The 19009-nt window shown below is 30.3% G+C and overlaps 2 protein-coding genes across 14 annotated transcripts in view; one reads left to right on the top strand and one right to left on the bottom strand.

The window, feature by feature from the left end:
- Positions 1 to 1895: 1895 nt before the first annotated feature.
- Positions 1896 to 4861, top strand: LOC122512129 (actin-binding Rho-activating protein-like). Of its 2 annotated transcripts, none has more exons than XM_043627798.1 (4): positions 1896 to 2114; positions 3066 to 3196; positions 3284 to 3533; positions 3629 to 4861. In XM_043627798.1, exons 1-4 carry the CDS (start codon positions 2106 to 2108, stop codon positions 3734 to 3736), a joined length of 498 nt encoding a protein of 165 aa, XP_043483733.1. In that variant the 5' UTR covers positions 1896 to 2105; the 3' UTR covers positions 3737 to 4861. The 2 variants fall into 2 exon arrangements, with proteins under 2 accessions (XP_043483733.1, XP_043483732.1); XM_043627797.1 differs by having other exon boundaries at positions 1896 to 2123.
- A 1711-nt stretch (positions 4862 to 6572) lies between these two features.
- LOC122512123 (agrin-like) overlaps positions 6573 to 19009 on the bottom strand; it is a 196109-nt gene continuing 183672 nt past the window's right edge. For 10 of the 12 annotated variants that reach the window (XM_043627784.1, XM_043627777.1, XM_043627782.1 and 7 more), the window contains 16 exons: positions 18596 to 18892; positions 18218 to 18367; positions 15948 to 16208; positions 15317 to 15463; positions 14851 to 15090; positions 11124 to 11318; positions 10382 to 10555; positions 9789 to 10128; positions 9483 to 9710; positions 8787 to 9400; positions 8307 to 8718; positions 7982 to 8235; positions 7812 to 7908; positions 7550 to 7657; positions 7269 to 7443; positions 6573 to 7206 (listed from right to left, as the gene is read on the bottom strand). In XM_043627784.1, coding sequence (XP_043483719.1) covers positions 6949 to 7206; positions 7269 to 7443; positions 7550 to 7657; positions 7812 to 7908; positions 7982 to 8235; positions 8307 to 8718; positions 8787 to 9400; positions 9483 to 9710; positions 9789 to 10128; positions 10382 to 10555; positions 11124 to 11318; positions 14851 to 15090; positions 15317 to 15463; positions 15948 to 16208; positions 18218 to 18367; positions 18596 to 18892 — 3950 coding nt within the window. In that variant the 3' untranslated portion in view covers positions 6573 to 6948. The remainder of the gene's footprint in view (positions 7207 to 7268; positions 7444 to 7549; positions 7658 to 7811; positions 7909 to 7981; positions 8236 to 8306; positions 8719 to 8786; positions 9401 to 9482; positions 9711 to 9788; positions 10129 to 10381; positions 10556 to 11123; positions 11319 to 14850; positions 15091 to 15316; positions 15464 to 15947; positions 16209 to 18217; positions 18368 to 18595; positions 18893 to 19009) is intronic. The other 2 variants (XM_043627781.1, XM_043627779.1) reach the window with 2 other exon arrangements.

The raw sequence follows: 19009 nt of genomic DNA, 5'->3' as shown, positions 1-19009 counted from the left end.
CGTGACGCAAAACTCTAATTTCGTACTTCCGAACTTTCGTTTGATATCTCGCCTTATAAGGTTTGCTAAAAATGCATCTCTCACTTTCCAACCAAGTGTTCAAAAAATGATTTATACTTTCTCAACTATTCATAAATTCGCAAAAATGTTTCAAAAGGAAAAATCATTTTTGCAATAATCGCTAAAATGTTTAAATATTGAAGCAATATATATTGCCGAAGAAATTTATTTACCGAACATATGAATATTTAAATTGTAATAAATTATCGGGGGAATTTCATTAGTACGCAGTTATATTATACTAAATTATTGTCGCGTGCGATATTCTCAAAAACTGACAAAAGTCAAGTAGAAATAGAAATTTGTGAAAATCTGCCAAAATTATAAGCATCACTACACAAACTTGTGTATTCTTTTGCTTTCTGACAGTTTTCCACAATTGTCCACAATTTTCTAAAATCGTATTACAGATGAATGACATTATTTCGATATAAAATTTTATAAATAACTTATAAGAACTTTTAAATAATGGAAGAGCAATAATTTACTTTTTAAAAAATTCAGGTGTTTCGACACAGTAAAAATTCTTATTTTAAGTCAGAAAGGAAGTCTTAAATCAAGATAGCTCATGCTGAATTAACGCAATTTGAAAGATTTGTGAGATTTTATTTTTAATTATATTAAACTAGGGGAGAGTGGGGCAAAATGGGGTACCTTTTTGAAATTGGCTGTTTACAGAGAACCAAACGAATAAATCGATTCAGCTAAACTTCAGAATTCTTCTTTGTACACTTAGCTTTGAGGAAATTATGATAATAGCGGAGAAAAAAATTTTTGAAAGAACTTATATCGTATTTTCTGAGAAAGTGCTAAAATCCCATTTTGCCCCACCCGTGGGGCAAAATGGGGTGGCATCAAATAACTATACAAAACATTGAATATTTTTTCAAAATTCATTAAATTCTTGTTGTATGAGATTATAAATACAAACACAAAGTAGGATTCTTCATTATTATGAAAAAACAAGTAATATTTATTAGAATTTAACAAAAAAAACATGGATATTGCAAAATATCGATATATTGATAATGAAACATCAATAGTATAAATGCCTCGAAGCAAAAATATCGATTTTTCTGCAGGAAACCTTTAAATATGCATAATATAATGTTTTTAAATAGTTTTAATGAAGCGGCGTATCTTCCGGCATGCCCCACACTTAGGTACCCCATTCTGCCCCACACTGCATATTAAAACAAAATGCAATGTTTACAAGTTATTGTAAACAATTTAACAATCTATTCTATTGGAAATTACTCTAGAATAAGTGCTGAAAAAGATCCCACACTTGCCAAACTAAATGCATTATCCCAAAAAGTTTGGTAAGCACTTTAATTTTGAAAAAAATTCATATTTTTTTTGCTTAAAACTTAAAAGTTGTATAACTTTCAAAAAAAAATTTTCTTTGGAATGTCTTCATAATTAATAACAGTTTCTTATCAACATGAATGATATATGTCGAGGATAAAAAAATTAAAAGTACCTATCATGGAAAAACAGAGGTACCCCATTTGACCCGCCTACCCCATTTTGCCCCACTCTCCCCTATAGTTAGAATATTTTCATTTTAAAAAAAATTCTAAAAAAACTAAAGAGAAAATAAAAAATGATTTTGCGGAAGCAAATTTCTGAAGAAATATATATATCTATAGTGGTATGAATGAATGAACAGACGTAGCGAGACGTTTTTTTGGCAGAAAGTCAAAACAGTTATTAGTTAGAAAAAAAGCTTTACAGAGTATGCAAATATTTTAAAGTGCGGGACGAGTTAAAAATTTCTGGTGGGAGCTTTTTGACGTCGTGAGCTTCTTATATAAAGAAGCTTGGCGTCGCGACGCTGTATTTATTCACTCCGTGTGTCTCTTAGTATAATTATAAAACAATTCGTTCAAGTGTAGTATTCATTTCAAAATCATCCAACGTTCAGTTAAATTATATTTCTCATAAAACAGTGACAGTATTACTTCAATTTTTTACTTACAACTTATTTATTGTACCTGTTATTAATAATTTATTGTTAGTTGTGTTTTAATAATAGAAGAAAAATGTCTGAGGTGATTGTTGTGAGTATCACATTTCGAAAAGTTCATTATTTATTTTATTTTATTTATTAGAATGTCATATTGCTTTTATTTAAATCTCTTGTTATTTATTTTGTTTGAAATTATTTCTACTTTTTATGTGGTGAACGATTTTGCTTTTAAATATTTTCACGATTTTCATATTCATAAATATGTAGATTAATAATAACCGATAATTTAGAAACGAATTATTAAATGTACCTATTAATTACCCGTTCCTCGAGTACGTGTTTTTATAAAAACAAAAATGAATTCTTAATGCAAGTTTTCGAATTGATTATTTTATATTTGCAAATTTCTAAAGAAGGAAATAATTGAACACAAGTATAGTTTAAAATATAGATAAAAAAAAGTTGTCAATGTGCCATCAAAATCTCTTTTATGGTCAGGGCTAATCTGCTAACGTTGATAAATTGGACGTATTCCAAAATTCCATTTCAAAATCTATAAGATACTAGAAACATTTAATACTATTTTTCGTATTTGAATATGATATCTAGATATTTGTGTGTGAAGAATTTAGTTTGTTTTTAGAAGAATAAATTTCTTATATAATGACACGTGTAAAATATAGACCTCGTTCTTTTTATGAAATTTCCAATAAAAATTAGAAAAATATAAGAAATTTCATTTTATTATAAATAATTTTGCAACCTACCTAATAATATTACGAAATTAAATAAAATATTTTTTACTTAAATTGACGAATAACATTGGACTTAGAAACCTTTCAAGTTGAACTAAAGTCGTTTGAATTGCATTTAGTCTTGTCATATGTTTCGAGTCTTAAGTTTAAAAATTGTTTCTTGTGCTTTACAAGAAACTATTCATTTTCAATAATGTCGTAATAATATTAGCGAATTCAAATAATACGTTTTTTTAATTATTAAATTTGTAATATATTATTATAATTCTTGTTTGCAGGAATCTCTAGGAGAGAAAGTGGCCATGTTCAACCAACATGCCAGTAATCACCAAAGTAGTCAATCTAAGAATCCCTTTACTTCAGGTTTAAATCTTGCAAAACCTACATTCTCAAAAGAGGAATATGGCAGGTGAGATGGTTTTTTTTGTAACAATCTTCTAAAACTATTTATGCTAATTAATTTAATGGAAATAAACTAAATTTTATTTACTTATAGACCAGTTGCTGGATCTCTTTCGGACATAAGAGGCCGCAAAGCTTCAGCTCATATTTATAAGGAAATTTTGGAATTGTGTGAAATTATCAATCACGATGGTACACCTTGTCGGGACCATCCAGATGTCATAGCAATAACTTTTGGCGATCTCTTCAATATTTATACATACGTAAATGACAAAGTCGTTGGACTCCTACTCAGGGCCAGAAAACAAAAACTCGTCGAATTCGAAGGAGAATGTTTGTTCCAGGTAAGCAATTGAATTTTGAATTAAAAAAATCAGAAGACTAGAAATTTTAAGTTTTAAATTAGAATAAATAACAAAATAAATTAAATTTTTTACAGAGAAGAGATGACAATGTGCCAATTTTTCTAACCAAACCCATCAAGGAAATCCGGGAAATTTTCAGGCAAAGGTTGGAGGAAATGGCAAAAGACGTGCCCAAAAGTTAATAAAGATTTCAATTGTAAAAACTAAACTTTTTTTTGACAAAGCATTCGCTTAAAGGAATGTATTATGAGCTGACGATGTCATGGGACAAAAAAATGTCGGAAAACTTTTTTATAACGAAAAAAAAGAAGATGACTGAATTTTGAAAGGAATGAAAGTATTAGTTGTAAATGTTGTGTAAATATTTAATGAAAGTGTAAAAATCGATTGATATGTGATATAGAATTTTAGCAATAAGAAGTTGGTTTTATAAAAGAGTATCTTAAATTATAAATTTTTAAGATTACGGATATTAATAAAGACAAAAAATTATCGCACAATTTATGTATTGCTTTAATATTTACAATGCGGCATATTTCTTGCACAGCAGCAGGTGTTAATTAATTCATCATCAAAACTTAAAAAGTAATATTTCACAGTGTTTGCATTCGATGATAAAAATAAGAAATTAACAATTTTTCTTTCGATAAAAAAGAAGTTGAATTGCATTTTAGAAAAATGCAAAAAATGCAAACTTCATTTGTTACAAATGTATAGGTATAATTTCTATGTAGTAACTAGATGATAATTACGGAATTTTACAATGGCAGTATTATTCAACTTTTTCTTTGGATGAAAATAGAAAGGAAAACATTTCTGCTTTATTGATACTCAAAACAATTTTTTTTATCATTCAATTTGTAATTTTACTTGAAACAAAAATGTTTTGCCTTCTATTTACAATTTAATAATTATATAATTAGGATCACGAGACATTTTAGAGAATCGATTTGAGGCAATCATTTTCAAAGACATTTTTCGCTTATCGTTTTTTTTTCGATTTAATATAACGTTTTATTCAGCTTTCTCCATTGAGTATCTTATAGGTAACTCGAAGTCTTTGAAGGTAAAGAATTGGTCTTTTAGATATAAATGATATGCATTGTTACAAGAAGAGATATGGTTCAAAAGATCACCAAAATGGATAAAAATTTTAATTTATTGGCAGGATATGTATTATTGCTTGAGAAAAAATTATGGCATCGAAAGGTCAATTTGTCGTTCGACCTGACTTTTAATACAAACACCGTAAATTTCGATTTTCCTAAATTTTTTATACAAAGCTATTTCCTACTCATTCAAAAACATGGCACACACACACACACGCGCGCACAACTTATTGCATTACTAATATACCTATTTATTAATTATTTATTTGCAATCAATGAGATTTTTAATCTCAATGTTTAATATAGGCTCTTTTTTGTATAAATATGTCGCTCATGTTTAGGGGTTCAAAATGTTTCATCAATTAAAATACTTAGTAAAACAGTTTCGTTGACTTATATAAATATACTGTTTAAATTTACCAAATATTATCAAAAGATTGAACAATTTTTTTAGAATCAGAATTTCTCATCAAGGACAAGACCCTTAAAAAATGTTTTTGTCAAGTATAACTGTTCGAATAAAGAATAAAAGTTTTGAAAGAAAAATATTAATAGGGAAATTTGTGCCTATGTTATCACAGACTCAATAAACTGATATGTACGAAAATTCGGTCAGGTAATTTTTTTAGCTGTTGCCAAACTAATGATTCATTTTCAACTCAGTAAATTAGAATTGATAGATTACAATATATTCTACAGTAAGTCAATTTCTTTTCTTCCTTAACATTTAATGTCTAAACATTGACGACAGCTAAAAATACGACGGAAAATCTATATAGTGATACTTGACAATTTGATTGTCGGTCACAATAATTAAAAAAAGTGCATATCAAAAACTGCATCGCATCCCCGTAATATTTTCGTTTCAAAACTGAATTTTAATTTCAAATTTTCAACAAATTGAAATTTGATGAAAAAAGAAATAATTTTATGGAAAAACACTGAATGGAAGTTAATATTATAAAGATTTAAAAATGCTTTGAGCAATCAACAGGGAGACTAATAATTTTCTTAATTTAAAAATTCATTAAAATACGCTAGAAAATAATCAGTCGCATATTGAACTTAACACGAAGGATCGATGTGATGTGATGGAAAACGCTGCTAAAAATGAAATGGCTAAGCAGGGAATTGACTATAATTTATGCGATGACAATTGGTTACGATTGTTAAATAGATGATACATATTATAAGCTGTCGATGATAAATCGTCTTTCACGATTGAAGCTATAATATTTACAATCTCCACACTTAGACCAATATACAGACAAATATACCTGCTTTCTTCTTGCGCGCCCATTTCATTATTCCTATTCCTAATGCATTGATAATAATTGTTAATCTCTTTTTAAAGCATACGTAACAGGTGTGTACGAATTTTCCTAAGTATGACTTATTTATGACAGGTGTCCATTGCATGGAATGTAATATCAATATTTAGCTACACCGTCTACATTTTCATTTTTAGTATAAACTATTATTTTCTTGTCGATCTTTTATAAAAAGCCTCGCCTACCTTAAACAATGTGGTTTCTACTGGCATAAATCAACAGTCATTTAAAATACATATTTCTATCTAAGGAATCCACAGTGATAAATCTCTCTACTGAACACTCAAACATAACACTGATTAAGTTTTTCTTCTTCATTCATATTAGTCAGTCTTGGCATCTTAACGTTTTAGGTGCGTCAGCAGGGTTCTTGCACTCTTCCTTCTATTCATTTCGTTTTCTGCCGACTTACTTACTTACTTGAGTCTAATTGTACGTATACTTTTTTAATTTTAATTTGTATATAATTACACATTTCATATATATATATATATATATATATTTATATACTTATTTGTTTATTTATAATTTGTGCTTAATATTTATATTTAATACTCGTTTTTAAAAATTACTCTTAAACTTTAATTAATATCTAATATTTATATTTCACTATTTGTATATATATATAATTTAAATATCTGCTTTCAAACATTGAAAAATGTTTTCAGCTCTTTTTCTTAAAAATATATTATTGTCCTTGGATGAAAACGTAGCACTTGAAACTCGTCCTCAATCTCAATAAATCGGTTAGGCTACTAGGCACAGTCGATCGATTATTATCAGACTTATTATTTTTGAGAACGACTTGGAGAATTCTAAGGTCGGAGAACATTTGGTTTGCGTATAATACTTTCTTGCTAATTGCTGTTCAACAGTCATTTCCAATGAGAGAGCAAAAAACCACCAAATATCCCTCAAATTTTATTCATTGAATTGGTCGTTGCTGATTCACTATCATACGTCGTTGTCGTGGCAAAATTCAATTTTTCTCCTCGTCAGGGTAATTCTTTTTTTGTCAGCGACAAAGTCCGTCACGCAACCCTTGATCCCGTGGAATCCCGGCTTACCACCAATAAATAATTTTCCATTCGTCATTAAGACTGTTGTTTCTGTTGACATCTTTACTGGAGTCTCGTCATCAATTTGTATAATAGTTGCTTTTCGTCTTCTAGATGCTCGAATATGATGAAATACGCCATCGTCAATTTTTTCCTGTCGAACGAAAAATGATTTTTTATTGCTGCATGGAAAATGTGTAAATAATTTTTACTTACTCTGCTCGTTAAGGATATTTCCTCGTGTTTGGTTTTGTAGGAAAGAACAACGTATCCACCATGCAAGCTTAATGTTAAATACTCAATTTTTCCTCTTCCAATCCAAGCAATCAGTCCTTCTGGATGCGTTGTTCTTACTCTTAATTCGAATTTATTGGACTGTTGTCCCCTTCGTCTGAAAATAATAAAAGAATCTATAAATTGAGGTTGTAGATAAAAAAATGAATTTCCAAGTATGAGAGCAATCAACTACCGTGTCCGCAAAGCGAGTTTTAACTTACTCTATGTAGTTATAATTGTCATATTCATAATCGACATCTTCCTCAAAGTCGTAATCGGAGTAGGAATCGTCGATATATTCCCCAAGTGTTATATTAGTAGAATTAGCACTGATTAGAAGAATTAGTTTTCATATTAGATAGTTAGATAGATCAGGAAACCATTATTAGGTTAATTGTTAATGACTGTAAGTATTGATATCATTCCAGAAAATAATAATCTTCTCTAAATTTCTAATTGTTATCAAGTTTTGATACACGTTACCTTCTTCCGAATCGATGTTTGAATTGTAGGAAATTTTCTCCATTGAAACGAACGGGTCTGTCCACAGTTTCTCCATTGGAAATATCGTAACCCATAACTGTTTCAAAGTGATTAAACTGTATTACAAGTGATTCAGGGCTTTTGCTGATGATTATAAGAAATGTACTTACGGAATTCACAGTGTAAGCCATTGTAACCATTTGCACATTTACAAAGATAACTGTTTAAGAGAGGCAAGCAGACGCCACCATTGTGACATGGATTTTCGTTTTTGGGGCAAGGAAGACCGTCGTAGATTTCGGTATTGTGTTGGGTGATGTTCACGGCAAGATTTTGATACGTTTTTCCATTTATCATTAATCGTTGAATTGCTCCTTGGAGTCCTTTGTAGGTTCCTGAGAGACGGTGAACCTCTCCCCAGTTTCTGCGTAGACAAATGTTTATTAATACATTTTAATCTTTTAATCAAAAAGGATGTAGAATTTGGATACTTACTTGACCCCTCCGACGTAGAGAGGAGTTTCGAGATTTAATTCAGTCAAGGGACTTCCGGACAATCCTCGCGCTAGATTTCCATCATCAAGTTGTAATAACCCCTCTCTGCCAAGTCTACTGATTCTTACACAGTGCCAAGAACTGAGAGACACAGTATCGGGAGATGTAATGTTAGCTATTCCACTTCCAAGATTAAATCTAAATTCCAACTTTCCATTGACTAAATTCAAACTAATGAAATCGCCTCGTCCGTTGTTCAGTTGACCATTGTAGAGCAGAAGACCATCGTTCGCCTTCGTCAAGAACCAAAGTTCGATAGAGAATGCTTTAGCGACACCGTCCAAACAAGGCAACTCCAGGAATCCATAACCATTCATTTCCGGAATATGAAACTCCGTCAACTCTGCGTCCACTGTTGAGAAAAATGCTCTTAAGAATTTGCTTTCTTTCACGAAAATAAATAATTAATGTTTCACTTACAAATTTCGCAGTGCTCTCCAGTTCTCCCCGGAGGACACTTGCAGACGTATCCACCCTGGGGCAAGATATCGCAAGTAGCTCCATGTTGACAAGGCTCACCCATGCAAGGATCCAAGGACTGCTCACAATTTTTCCCTGTATACTCAGGAGGACAAATGCATTTATACTCAGGAGGTTCGTATTTCGAAACAGCGTAATTTTCATGCTCAAAGTTATTGAAATCAAGATCAAAATCGTAATCGCACTCTGACGATGAACACTTTCTTTTGACATTCTTCTTAGCTCTTTTCTGCTCTACTGGAGTACAATGAGAACCTTTGCACTTTATAATGCTCATATTGTTGTTCTTCTCACTTTTTCTTTTACCCTTACTCTTCTTTTCGAGATTCTCACACTCCTGATTGTCGCAAAGATCCTCCTCGAATATCGGCTGGCATGTGGCCCCATTTTGACAAGGGAGATTCGCACAAGCATTGTCCTCACATTCCTTAATGCGATAAGTCTCGAGAATATTTTTATCGTGTCCAATATAAAGGTCAATGGGTATTCTGTTAATTTTCAATTTTCGAATGCATCCTAAAAATCCGTGATTTGTCCCAATGTTTTCGTAGACTCTGAAAATTAATTAATTATAAATCATTTATGACGAATGGTGGTTAATAAATGTTGCAAATTAATTTCTGTTTCAATTCTCACTTTGTGAAATTCGTCGGAACGTTTCCAATGAAACTGTCGTGATTCAGGTCCAGAGACTTCAACATCCCCTGACTTTGTCCAGCAACGTCTTCGCCATCGTTAAAAATTAAAACTCCGTCCTTATGGTACCGTTTGGCAGCGACTCGATGAAACGTTTTCATTTCCACTTTCTCTGGAGAAGTTAGAATGACGGGTCCATTTCCCAAGTTGTATCTGAACTGCATGTATCTGTGTACAACAAATAAAAGCGTTAATTCAAAAGTTAATCAGTGTAAATTATATGAATCATTTGATCGAGTAACGCACCCGTCGACAATAGCGAGAGAAACGAAATCTCCACTGCCGTCCGCCTTTTGTTGGTTGTAGAGAATGATTCCATTCTTGGCGTACGTTATGAACTCAACTTCGATGCTAAATTTGTGATAGGCCTTGAGTCTGTCCATTCTCACGTAACTCTTGCCATCGAAAGAGGGCATGTCGTAGTCCCTCCTGTTAATTTCCTCGTTACAAAGTAGACCTGTGTAGTTGGGTTTGCAGATGCAAACAAAGGTGCCACTGGGGAGATCGATACAGGTCGAAGACATGTGACATGGATAAGACAAACACGCACGAAATTCTTCTGTCGACGTCACTGGAATGTAATTGGCTGAAAAGAAAAATTCATTCAAATTTGTCATTTCATTTTATTTATCGCGCAAATAATTATTAATAATTATTCAGGTTTGCCACAAGTCAGGGAAAATAACATTTTTTTGAGTATCTAATAATTTTAAGAGTAAATCAGAATATTCTTTAAGGAAAGAAATCAAAATTTTGTCTGGAAATCAATGAAAAAGAAAATTTAATTTTGACAATCCTATTACTGTTAAAGATTTTTTTAACTTAAAAATTCGTTTTACCAAAGCATTCTTGTCTATCGCTCGTCTCAGAGTATCCGTCAGAGCAAATGCATCCTCCTTTAAGGCATTCGCTGTTTGCAATTGTACAATCTCTGTCATCGGAACAAAGATCTCCTAACAAGGCAGTCACTACTCTTATGGTTGCTGGTGTTGGTCGATAAGACGCAGCTACCCCTGAAAATTAGAGACATATATTTCATACACGAATAATTAATCAAGTCAAAAAATATATTTTCCGAGAGAAAAAATGAATACATCAGAAATATATTTTCTTGCTTTCATATAACGTCTATGATCAACGATTGTAAGAAAAAAATCATGTTTCTTAACGAAATCAATAAAACTTGTAGTCTTTAAATTTCAGATTATTGATCAAAAAACAACAACAAATTTTTTATAGAACAAAATATATTTTTCTTCCAAAGTATTGATTATAAATGTTGTGAACAACTTCACCAAATGTATTTTAATTATTTGATACTGGATGTAACAGTGGGAATATAAAATTATATATTCACAAACGAAATTAATTATTATTTCGTGTTAATTTCTCAATTCTCACAATTGAAATTTTAATTTACAACAGGTTTTTTTTTATGTTCATTAGTTGCGGAAATTAGTAAACTCAATGAAACATATATAAACATGCATGAATAAAAAATATTTTACTTTAACTGCTCTTTTGGTTTCAAAATATTTGCAAGTTTCCTGCGAGATCACTTTTCTAAATAAATAAACTTACCCTGCTTTAAATTATTACGATCGACTGTAATCGTTTCTTGGTAAGCTCGATGAGTATAATAATACCGTGGATCTGGTTCGGGTACTAGAAGATGTCTTGTGGATTTCGATAATGGAGAAATTGCAGCTGCGGGTTGAGTAAATTGCACAGCTGTGTATCTCTTCACGGGAAAGTCCGTATTGACCGAGGGGTCATCTGAAAATTGTAAGTTGGATCTAAGCAGTGACACTTTTACAATTTTATTAGACAAATGCGCATATTTAATTCAACTGATTTTCAAATATATATATATATATGTATGGACTTTAAAATTATTAAAGAAATCTTTGTAATTTTAATTTAAATTGAAAATGTATTTTTAGACTAAATTCACTGAAGGGTGGAAAGAGTTTCCTAATGAATTGATGCGAAGGTTTGGTTCTAATGAAAGTTGGCATTAAAAATTTTCCTCTTTTATTTTTCTATATCAATACGATTAATATTCTTTCTGTTCGATAAGATGACTTTCCTGAATAGAAAGGGAGAGTTTGCAGAAACTGATGAGAATTTAATTACTTTGCGATTTTATCTTACTTTCTTGTTATTTGCAGTGTCGACAACTTTCATTACTTTTTCAAAGAGTACCCGCACCTTCGTTTATTACAACTCATTTATAATGTAACTCTTGATCTATTTATTCATCCATTTGTGTATTTATTTTACTGCTTATTTACGACGTATATTTTCAGTACCTATCAGTTTACGGAAAAATGAAAAAAGAAAAAGAAAAGACTTTCAAGTAGAAAGTTCAAAAGGAAAGGGGTGCGAGAATGCAATTTCTAGACCTCGTTAAAATGAAACTGCAATAGAAACAAGAAATCTCACCAAACACCAAATTTTCAATTTGTCTTTGTTTTTATTTAACAAATATGCGAATTTCAATTACTAATTGAATAATTTTCTAATAATTTCCATCTACTCCTTTTAGGTAAATTCAAGTTTTAGAAAGGAGAACAAGAAGAATTTATTTTTTGTCGTCATTGAGACAGAAAAGTAGAGACGAACGGTTGGATAGAATCTCAGTTACAGGAAATACAAAAACTCCACAGCATTTCCCATTCGAAGTCTAAAGTACGCCTGGAACTGGCCTTCCATAATCTAATTTATTTCAACTCGCAAGAGCAAGTTGCACAAGGTCCAGCAGAAACTTTTAAAAAGATTGACTTTTCTTTCATTCGACCTACCCCTTCAAACTTAGGAAGACCTGAAAACGAGTCGCGGAATTGAAAATAAGAAGCAACGCAATCTTCCAGTTTAATAGATTCTTGACTTTCACAATTTAAGAGATAATAAATTGTCGTTCAAATTCATTTATTAGTAAAAAAAAGATAAAATTCAAAAAAATTGGGTACTCAAACTTTCTTTCTTTCTTTTAAACGCTTTTCGTCAAGAATAATAACAATTAAATAGTTATACGAGAGTCCGAATATTGACTTTAACGATCTAAGTCCTGTGAGAACTAAATAAACTAAATAAGGGTTTATTTGGGGAAAAAAGAAATCAATTGTGTCAACTGAATTTATTGAACCGTGCTTTCGGAAATGAATATTTGCTTATGGGAACTGAGAGAGAATTACGATCGTTTCTAAATGCAAATATCCTTATATTTGAGTCTTGTCAACTGATTAAAGGATTGAATTCAAGTTAAAATCATCTAATATTCAATTAATAACTTGGAAAAATTACTATTTTAGCGTTTCTTTTTGCGATAATGCAAAAAATAGAAAGTAGACAAATAAATACACAAAGGAGTGCGAGTAAACGTAACGATTAATAATATAAAATTAAAGTCTGAATAATTGGAGAAAGAAACCGAAAAATATAAGTATTTTTTGAGAATGAAATTTAGCCACACTATTATTAGAAATAATAATTTAAGTCTGTTTTCTAACACCTTCATGTGTTAACATAAACATTTTTGAAGAGGTGTCGGCGGGGAATATACTATTGTTATCTTTCCTCAAGTTTGTCATTAAGCTGTAAATATAATATTGGTAAAGCTCTATTACAAAGGTGAATTAATGGCTCGAGAAACCAACTGATGGTCGAGTTATTGCTCTGCAAAGTGCATTTCTCTGTTTTGTGCATCAAAAATTAAATGCAGATTAAGTCCAACGTTCGTAGGTCTCTTTGTTCAAATATTTATTTACTTGATCAAAAATTGAAACTATTTTTAAAAACTATTTAATTTACCAAATATATATGAAAGACAGTTTTATTTATATTCTTCACCTACTTTAATCCTTTCTTTTTTATTTTGTTCTTATATTACTTGTTCATTATTATTAATACCATTATTATTAATATCATTATTAATAATATCATTGTTATTAATAAAATAATGTTGAAATAAAGGAAAATTATCTCTGGCAAATTTATTTTCAATTTAACTGGAAATTTCCGAGATTTCATAGGGTAAGTGCGGGTATAGTCGGACAGTACTAGTAGTCGGACACTTTCGTGTTTTTTGGCAAATAAATAATAATGCATTGTGATAATTACTTTAAAAAGTATACAAAACGAATGTGTGAAGTTTATATTTTATTAAAATAGTGTTATTTTCGAAAATAATTAAACAAGAAATATTTTATTTAATGTTTTAAAAATCATGGTGTCCGACTATAGATACAGCCATTTTCGAGTAGCGCGATGAGTGGCACAAAGTTTTGTTGATAATTAATCATAAATATTAAAACTTATAAGGTTTAAATATTATATTAATAACTTCTAATATGCTTTAATTCCATTTTCCAGTAGATAGCAATTAAAAAATTATCTTTTTCACTTTATAAATTCAAAATATCTGACAGATGTCCGACTATAGAAACAAGGGGAAAAAGTGTCCGACTACTAAAGCATTCGTAATTTTTTATTAAAATGTTTATATTTTATTAAATACTGAACTATTTGTAACAAATTTATATGATTTTTAATCCTGAAGAACTTCTTTAATTAATAATGTGCTTATAAACACAGTAGATATTTGCTATTTCAAGAAAAAAAGCATAATTTAAGATTGTATCCTTAAGTGTCCGACTACTAGTGCATTTACCCTATAACCAGATTTCAGATTTTCTAGAAAGTTAATCTCGTTACATATTCTCGAAAAAATTATTAGAGTTCAAGAAATTGTCTCAATAATAAGGGATTATCAATTAATAATTATTCGTTTTAAAGAAAAGAATTGAATATTTAAAAGAATTAAAGAAGGAAAAATGATTGTTTGAAATTGTTAAAGTCGTTAACTTAATTTAAATAAGAATTACTAAAACTTATTATTTTTACAAAACATTTTTAACTCCATTTACTTTAATTAAATTTGACAGTAGAATTTTTTTGGGGTTTTAAAGGGTTATTAAGATATGCATGGGATTAATAAAACCGTCAACAGTTTATTAAGTCTACAGGTTACAAAGGTTATCATGTTAGTTGGAGTTAACAGGCAGCATTTAGAAAACTATTTTCAGTGACAGTTTACATAAAATAATTTACAAATAGCTTGATTAATTCTAAAAACACAGCTTGTGTCTTGACAGTTTGTCTCGACTCGTAAAGTTACTTTACACTCGTAAAGTTAGGGTAAAGTATTTGACGAAACTAAAATGTTATCGTTATACTTGTGGGTTAATACTAGTGACGATGAATTAGTAGCGCATTATGTAAAGAGGTGTACGCTCAGTGAACCCACCTCTGCAGTGACCGAAAGCCTGCGTGACGACGTCGGCTTGATGACGACAGGCATAAAGTCGTAGCTCACATTCATTATCGTAAGTCTGCCCATCGCTGCCGCAAACTGGGACCAGAGGAACGTCCGCGGGACAAGCAGAAGGGCACTCGCAGTGTGGACCGCCAATTTCCGAGCAATGTGCGCCCGAATAGCAGTCCAATTTGTTGCAAGAGTCGGGCATTTCAGGCAGAATTGAGTCAGCTGCGAATGTAACCAAGAGGAGAAATATTACATCAGGTCCTCAATTATTCCAAGACATTTCGACCTTTTACGATCGGGGAGTAAAATTATTATTATTATTGCAACTGAATTTTAAATTAAAACTCTTGTAGAGTTGAATGTTCAACTCCTTCATAAAACTCAATGAAACAATAAAATTATAAGAAATGAGGACAAAACGAAATTGGCTGAGTGAAATTTGAAATACCTGACTGGCATCCGGATGGTGTGAGGACTTTATTGTGATCATTACAGATGGTGCACTTTTGACCGCGAATCTCAGCCTTGCAGACACAGCGACCAGTCATTTGTTCGCAATCTTCACGAACTGAGCCAAACAGTGAACAGCCACAAGCTAAAGAAAATATTTTTCCATTTACTATTTTTATTTCTAGTGGTAGGTAGAAAAATTTCATTTTAAAATTTCCCGATAAAAAAGTTTTTAGATTATTAAAATTCTCTTTACGAACTTTTGATATTTAATTTATACATTGTTTTAATTAAATTTCGTTTTTAGTACTTGTCTGAAAATAAGTAGTCAATTTTAGTCAGACAGAATTATTGATTATAATTTTAATAAAATTATTCCCAGTAAAGGCAAAATTTTTAATAGAACAAATCTTTTGAAAAAATCTTGCAATTCATGTGTAAAACAATAAGAAATGAAATATCAACCTGACAATAGTGCATTGTGCGTCATGAGCTTGACGTTTGCAGTACAAGGAGAAATCTTTACGTGTATAAAAAGAGTTTCATTATCGAGTAGATAATAAAAACTGCTTTATAGTAGAATGTGTATCATTGTTTAATTCTATTGTTGAAATTGTTTATTATCTTACGAATGCATCCTTGATGACCCTCGCTGATTTTGGGGAGACCCCAATACCCGGGCATGCAACTATTGCACTTTGCGCCACCGACACCTGGTCGACATTCACATTGGCCAGATTCGGGATCGCAGACATCAGACATACTACCTAATCTGTTACAATTGCAGACACTGGGACAGCCTGCCCCATCGGGTCCTAGAGCCGGTGTTTTCCCATCGGGACAACAACCATGCCACGAATCTATACACCTCACAACTTGAATACCTTGTTCTGCAACAATCGGTATACAATACACTTTTCAAAGTTTGCTATTAATTTTATTTTTAGATTTTTACAATACATTGCATGCACCTATAGCTTTTGTGAAAGAATTTTACTTTAATATTGTCTGAATAGCGTTTGTAATTACGCTTCGAAGAAGGCGTAGAAACAAATTTCTTCTCCCGCTCGAAAATATGAAAGAGTTCAACTTTTCTTTAATCAATATTTCCTTTAGATATAATTAAATTGTCTCTACAGTTCTCTAGCGTTTAATGTACAACTGGCAATAACAAATAACTTTTTACTCACTTTTTTAAATACAATTTTCAATGAAATCAGCAATTTTAAAAATAATAAAACGTACAAATTTTTAATTCAAATTTATTTTCATAAAAATAAAATATGAATTGGAATATAGTTTTAATATTATTATAACTATAATAATCATATATTTTGACACAGGGAATTCACGGAAAAATCAGGGATTTTTATTAAAAGAACTGAAAAAAATTTAATTTTTAGAATTCAATTATGTTCAAAATTGAAAAAAAATCTCGTCAAAATCCCAATTATCTTTATAATAATAAAATTCTTCTTCAAAATTCAATTGTTTACAAAAATTTTCCTCATTTCAATAATTTTCAATATCTCTACTATTTTAATAAAACTATCCAAAAGAAATCAATTATTGAAAAAAAAATTTAATAAAATTGTACGCAAACATTTAATTATTTTCATGAGTAGAATAAAAATTCCACAGGAATTCAATTATTTACAAATTTTTTATAAGTTTCTTCTCAATAATTCAATTATTTTTAATACAATTTTAATCGAATTTCTTGAAAGATGTAACTATTCTTAAAAATTGTATTAAAGTTTGTTAAAAGAATTCAATTATATAAAAATTTGGTAATAAAATTTCGTATAAGAATTAAATTTTAAGACACATTTAATTATTTTTATTTTATTTTTAATACAATTTTAATCGAATTTGTTGAAAAATGTAACTATTCTTAAAAATTTTTATTAATGTTTGTCAAAAGAATTCGATTATATAAAAATTTGGTAATAAAATTTAGTAGAAGAATTAAATTTTAAGACACATTTAATTATTCAATAAATAATTTACTTTTGTATTTAAATAGCTGCATACTCGTAGAATAATCTAATAAAAATTGATTTAAAAATGAATTTTAGTTAAAATTTTAAATAATAATTGAATGTAAAAATAATTTTGAAGAAGTTACAGTAAAAATATTCTTATAATATAAAATAATTATTTTATCTCTTGAACATCTTTAATTATTATAAAAAAATGAAGAAATCGATCACTCCGAGTCTTCGACTCGGAGCAATCGCTATCTTCATGTTTTATAACAAATATTTTTAAAGTTCTTTAATTTCAAAAAGGTTTGAATTTGAAAATTTTGAGAATCTTAATTCCTATGGAAAAATAATAATAATTAAATATTTATTTGAAAAAGAAGTTACTGATATTTTTAAATAATTTTCCAATTACTAATTCGAAATAGTGACTGACTTTTTGCTTTTGAATTAGTATAGTTTACTAATAAATAGTCATTTCTGCTAATTTATTAGTAAAATGTACTAATTTAAAAGCAAAAAGGCAGTCACTAATTTAAATTTGTAAACCTTTTTACTAATGTATATTTAGAGAGAATGTAACAGAACATTTTTTCCCTTATTTTCTAAACATTCAAAACTTTATATTTTCAAGTAATTGGCAAATAGAATTTATAAGGTGTTTTTTTTCCTTATTTTTGAAAAAATTGAATTTTATTATGAATGAGGAAAAAATACCTGCATATTTTCGATTTGTGAAAGAATATTTTTTAAAGAAAAAAAAACAAAAGCATACACCAAAACTAACTTCAAACTGCGGAGAGCGGACAGAATGAATGAAAGAATACGAAGATTATAGTATAGTCTATAATAATAATTAATAGTTTTCCTTAAATATTGAAATTAAGAAAAAATATTGTAATATGTAACAGTACCTTTTTTACAACAACGAGCAAAGCGCTGAGTCTGATGGCAATAACTATTACTAGGACAATCTTTCCGTTGAGGTCCATTTCCACAATCGATTTCTCTACCCTCTACATCAATTAGTGGAGGATCTCCATTGCAAGGTTTTACTTCCATACCTAGTTTGACAAATAGAGTCTCTTTTGAGATAAAAATATCTCTAAAATGGAATTTTCATTAAAATGAAATAAAACGTTGGCTTAACAGGAAAATTAAAAATTCCACTACATTTCTGCTTGAAACTAAGTTATTTACAGGAAATTATGTTATCGTTAATAAGCGGGAATTTTAGTAAAAGCAAAATAAAAGCAAAATAAAAGCTTATAATCGCAGATGAAGTGTCGAACCTTCGCAGAGGTCGATCGGTCTGAGCCTGAGCTCCTGCTGCCTCTGACAAGCCTCCATCTTCATTGCGCAAAGAGAGGGGTAAGTTCGGTGGTCACTTCCGCAGACAGTGCGCATATTTTCCGGCGATATTGAAGCGCAATCGAATTTACAGCTGCACCTTGGAAATTTATCTGGTCCCAACTCACAGGTGGCTTCAAAGTCGCAGTGAATATCCTTGCAAGCCTCTCGCTCCTGAGTGCCGATTACTTCAGCCACAGTTGTTACTACTCGAGTTATTGCCGGAGTGGACATGGTGGCTGCGAGGTTAATAGTTGGAGGTTTCAAAGGTTAGCAAAGCCGGAGAGTTATTATAGTCTAATAAGTTACAAACAGTTCAGAAACGATAATGTAAGTGATTCAAGTTTTCGAAATTA

Source organism: Leptopilina heterotoma, unplaced genomic scaffold (assembly GCF_015476425.1).
Source record: "Leptopilina heterotoma isolate Lh14 unplaced genomic scaffold, ASM1547642v1 Lhet_95, whole genome shotgun sequence".
Taxonomy (NCBI): Eukaryota; Metazoa; Arthropoda; class Insecta; order Hymenoptera; family Figitidae; genus Leptopilina; species Leptopilina heterotoma.
Note: the sequence above shows the minus strand (reverse complement) of the source record. Positions and strands in the feature narration are given on the sequence as shown.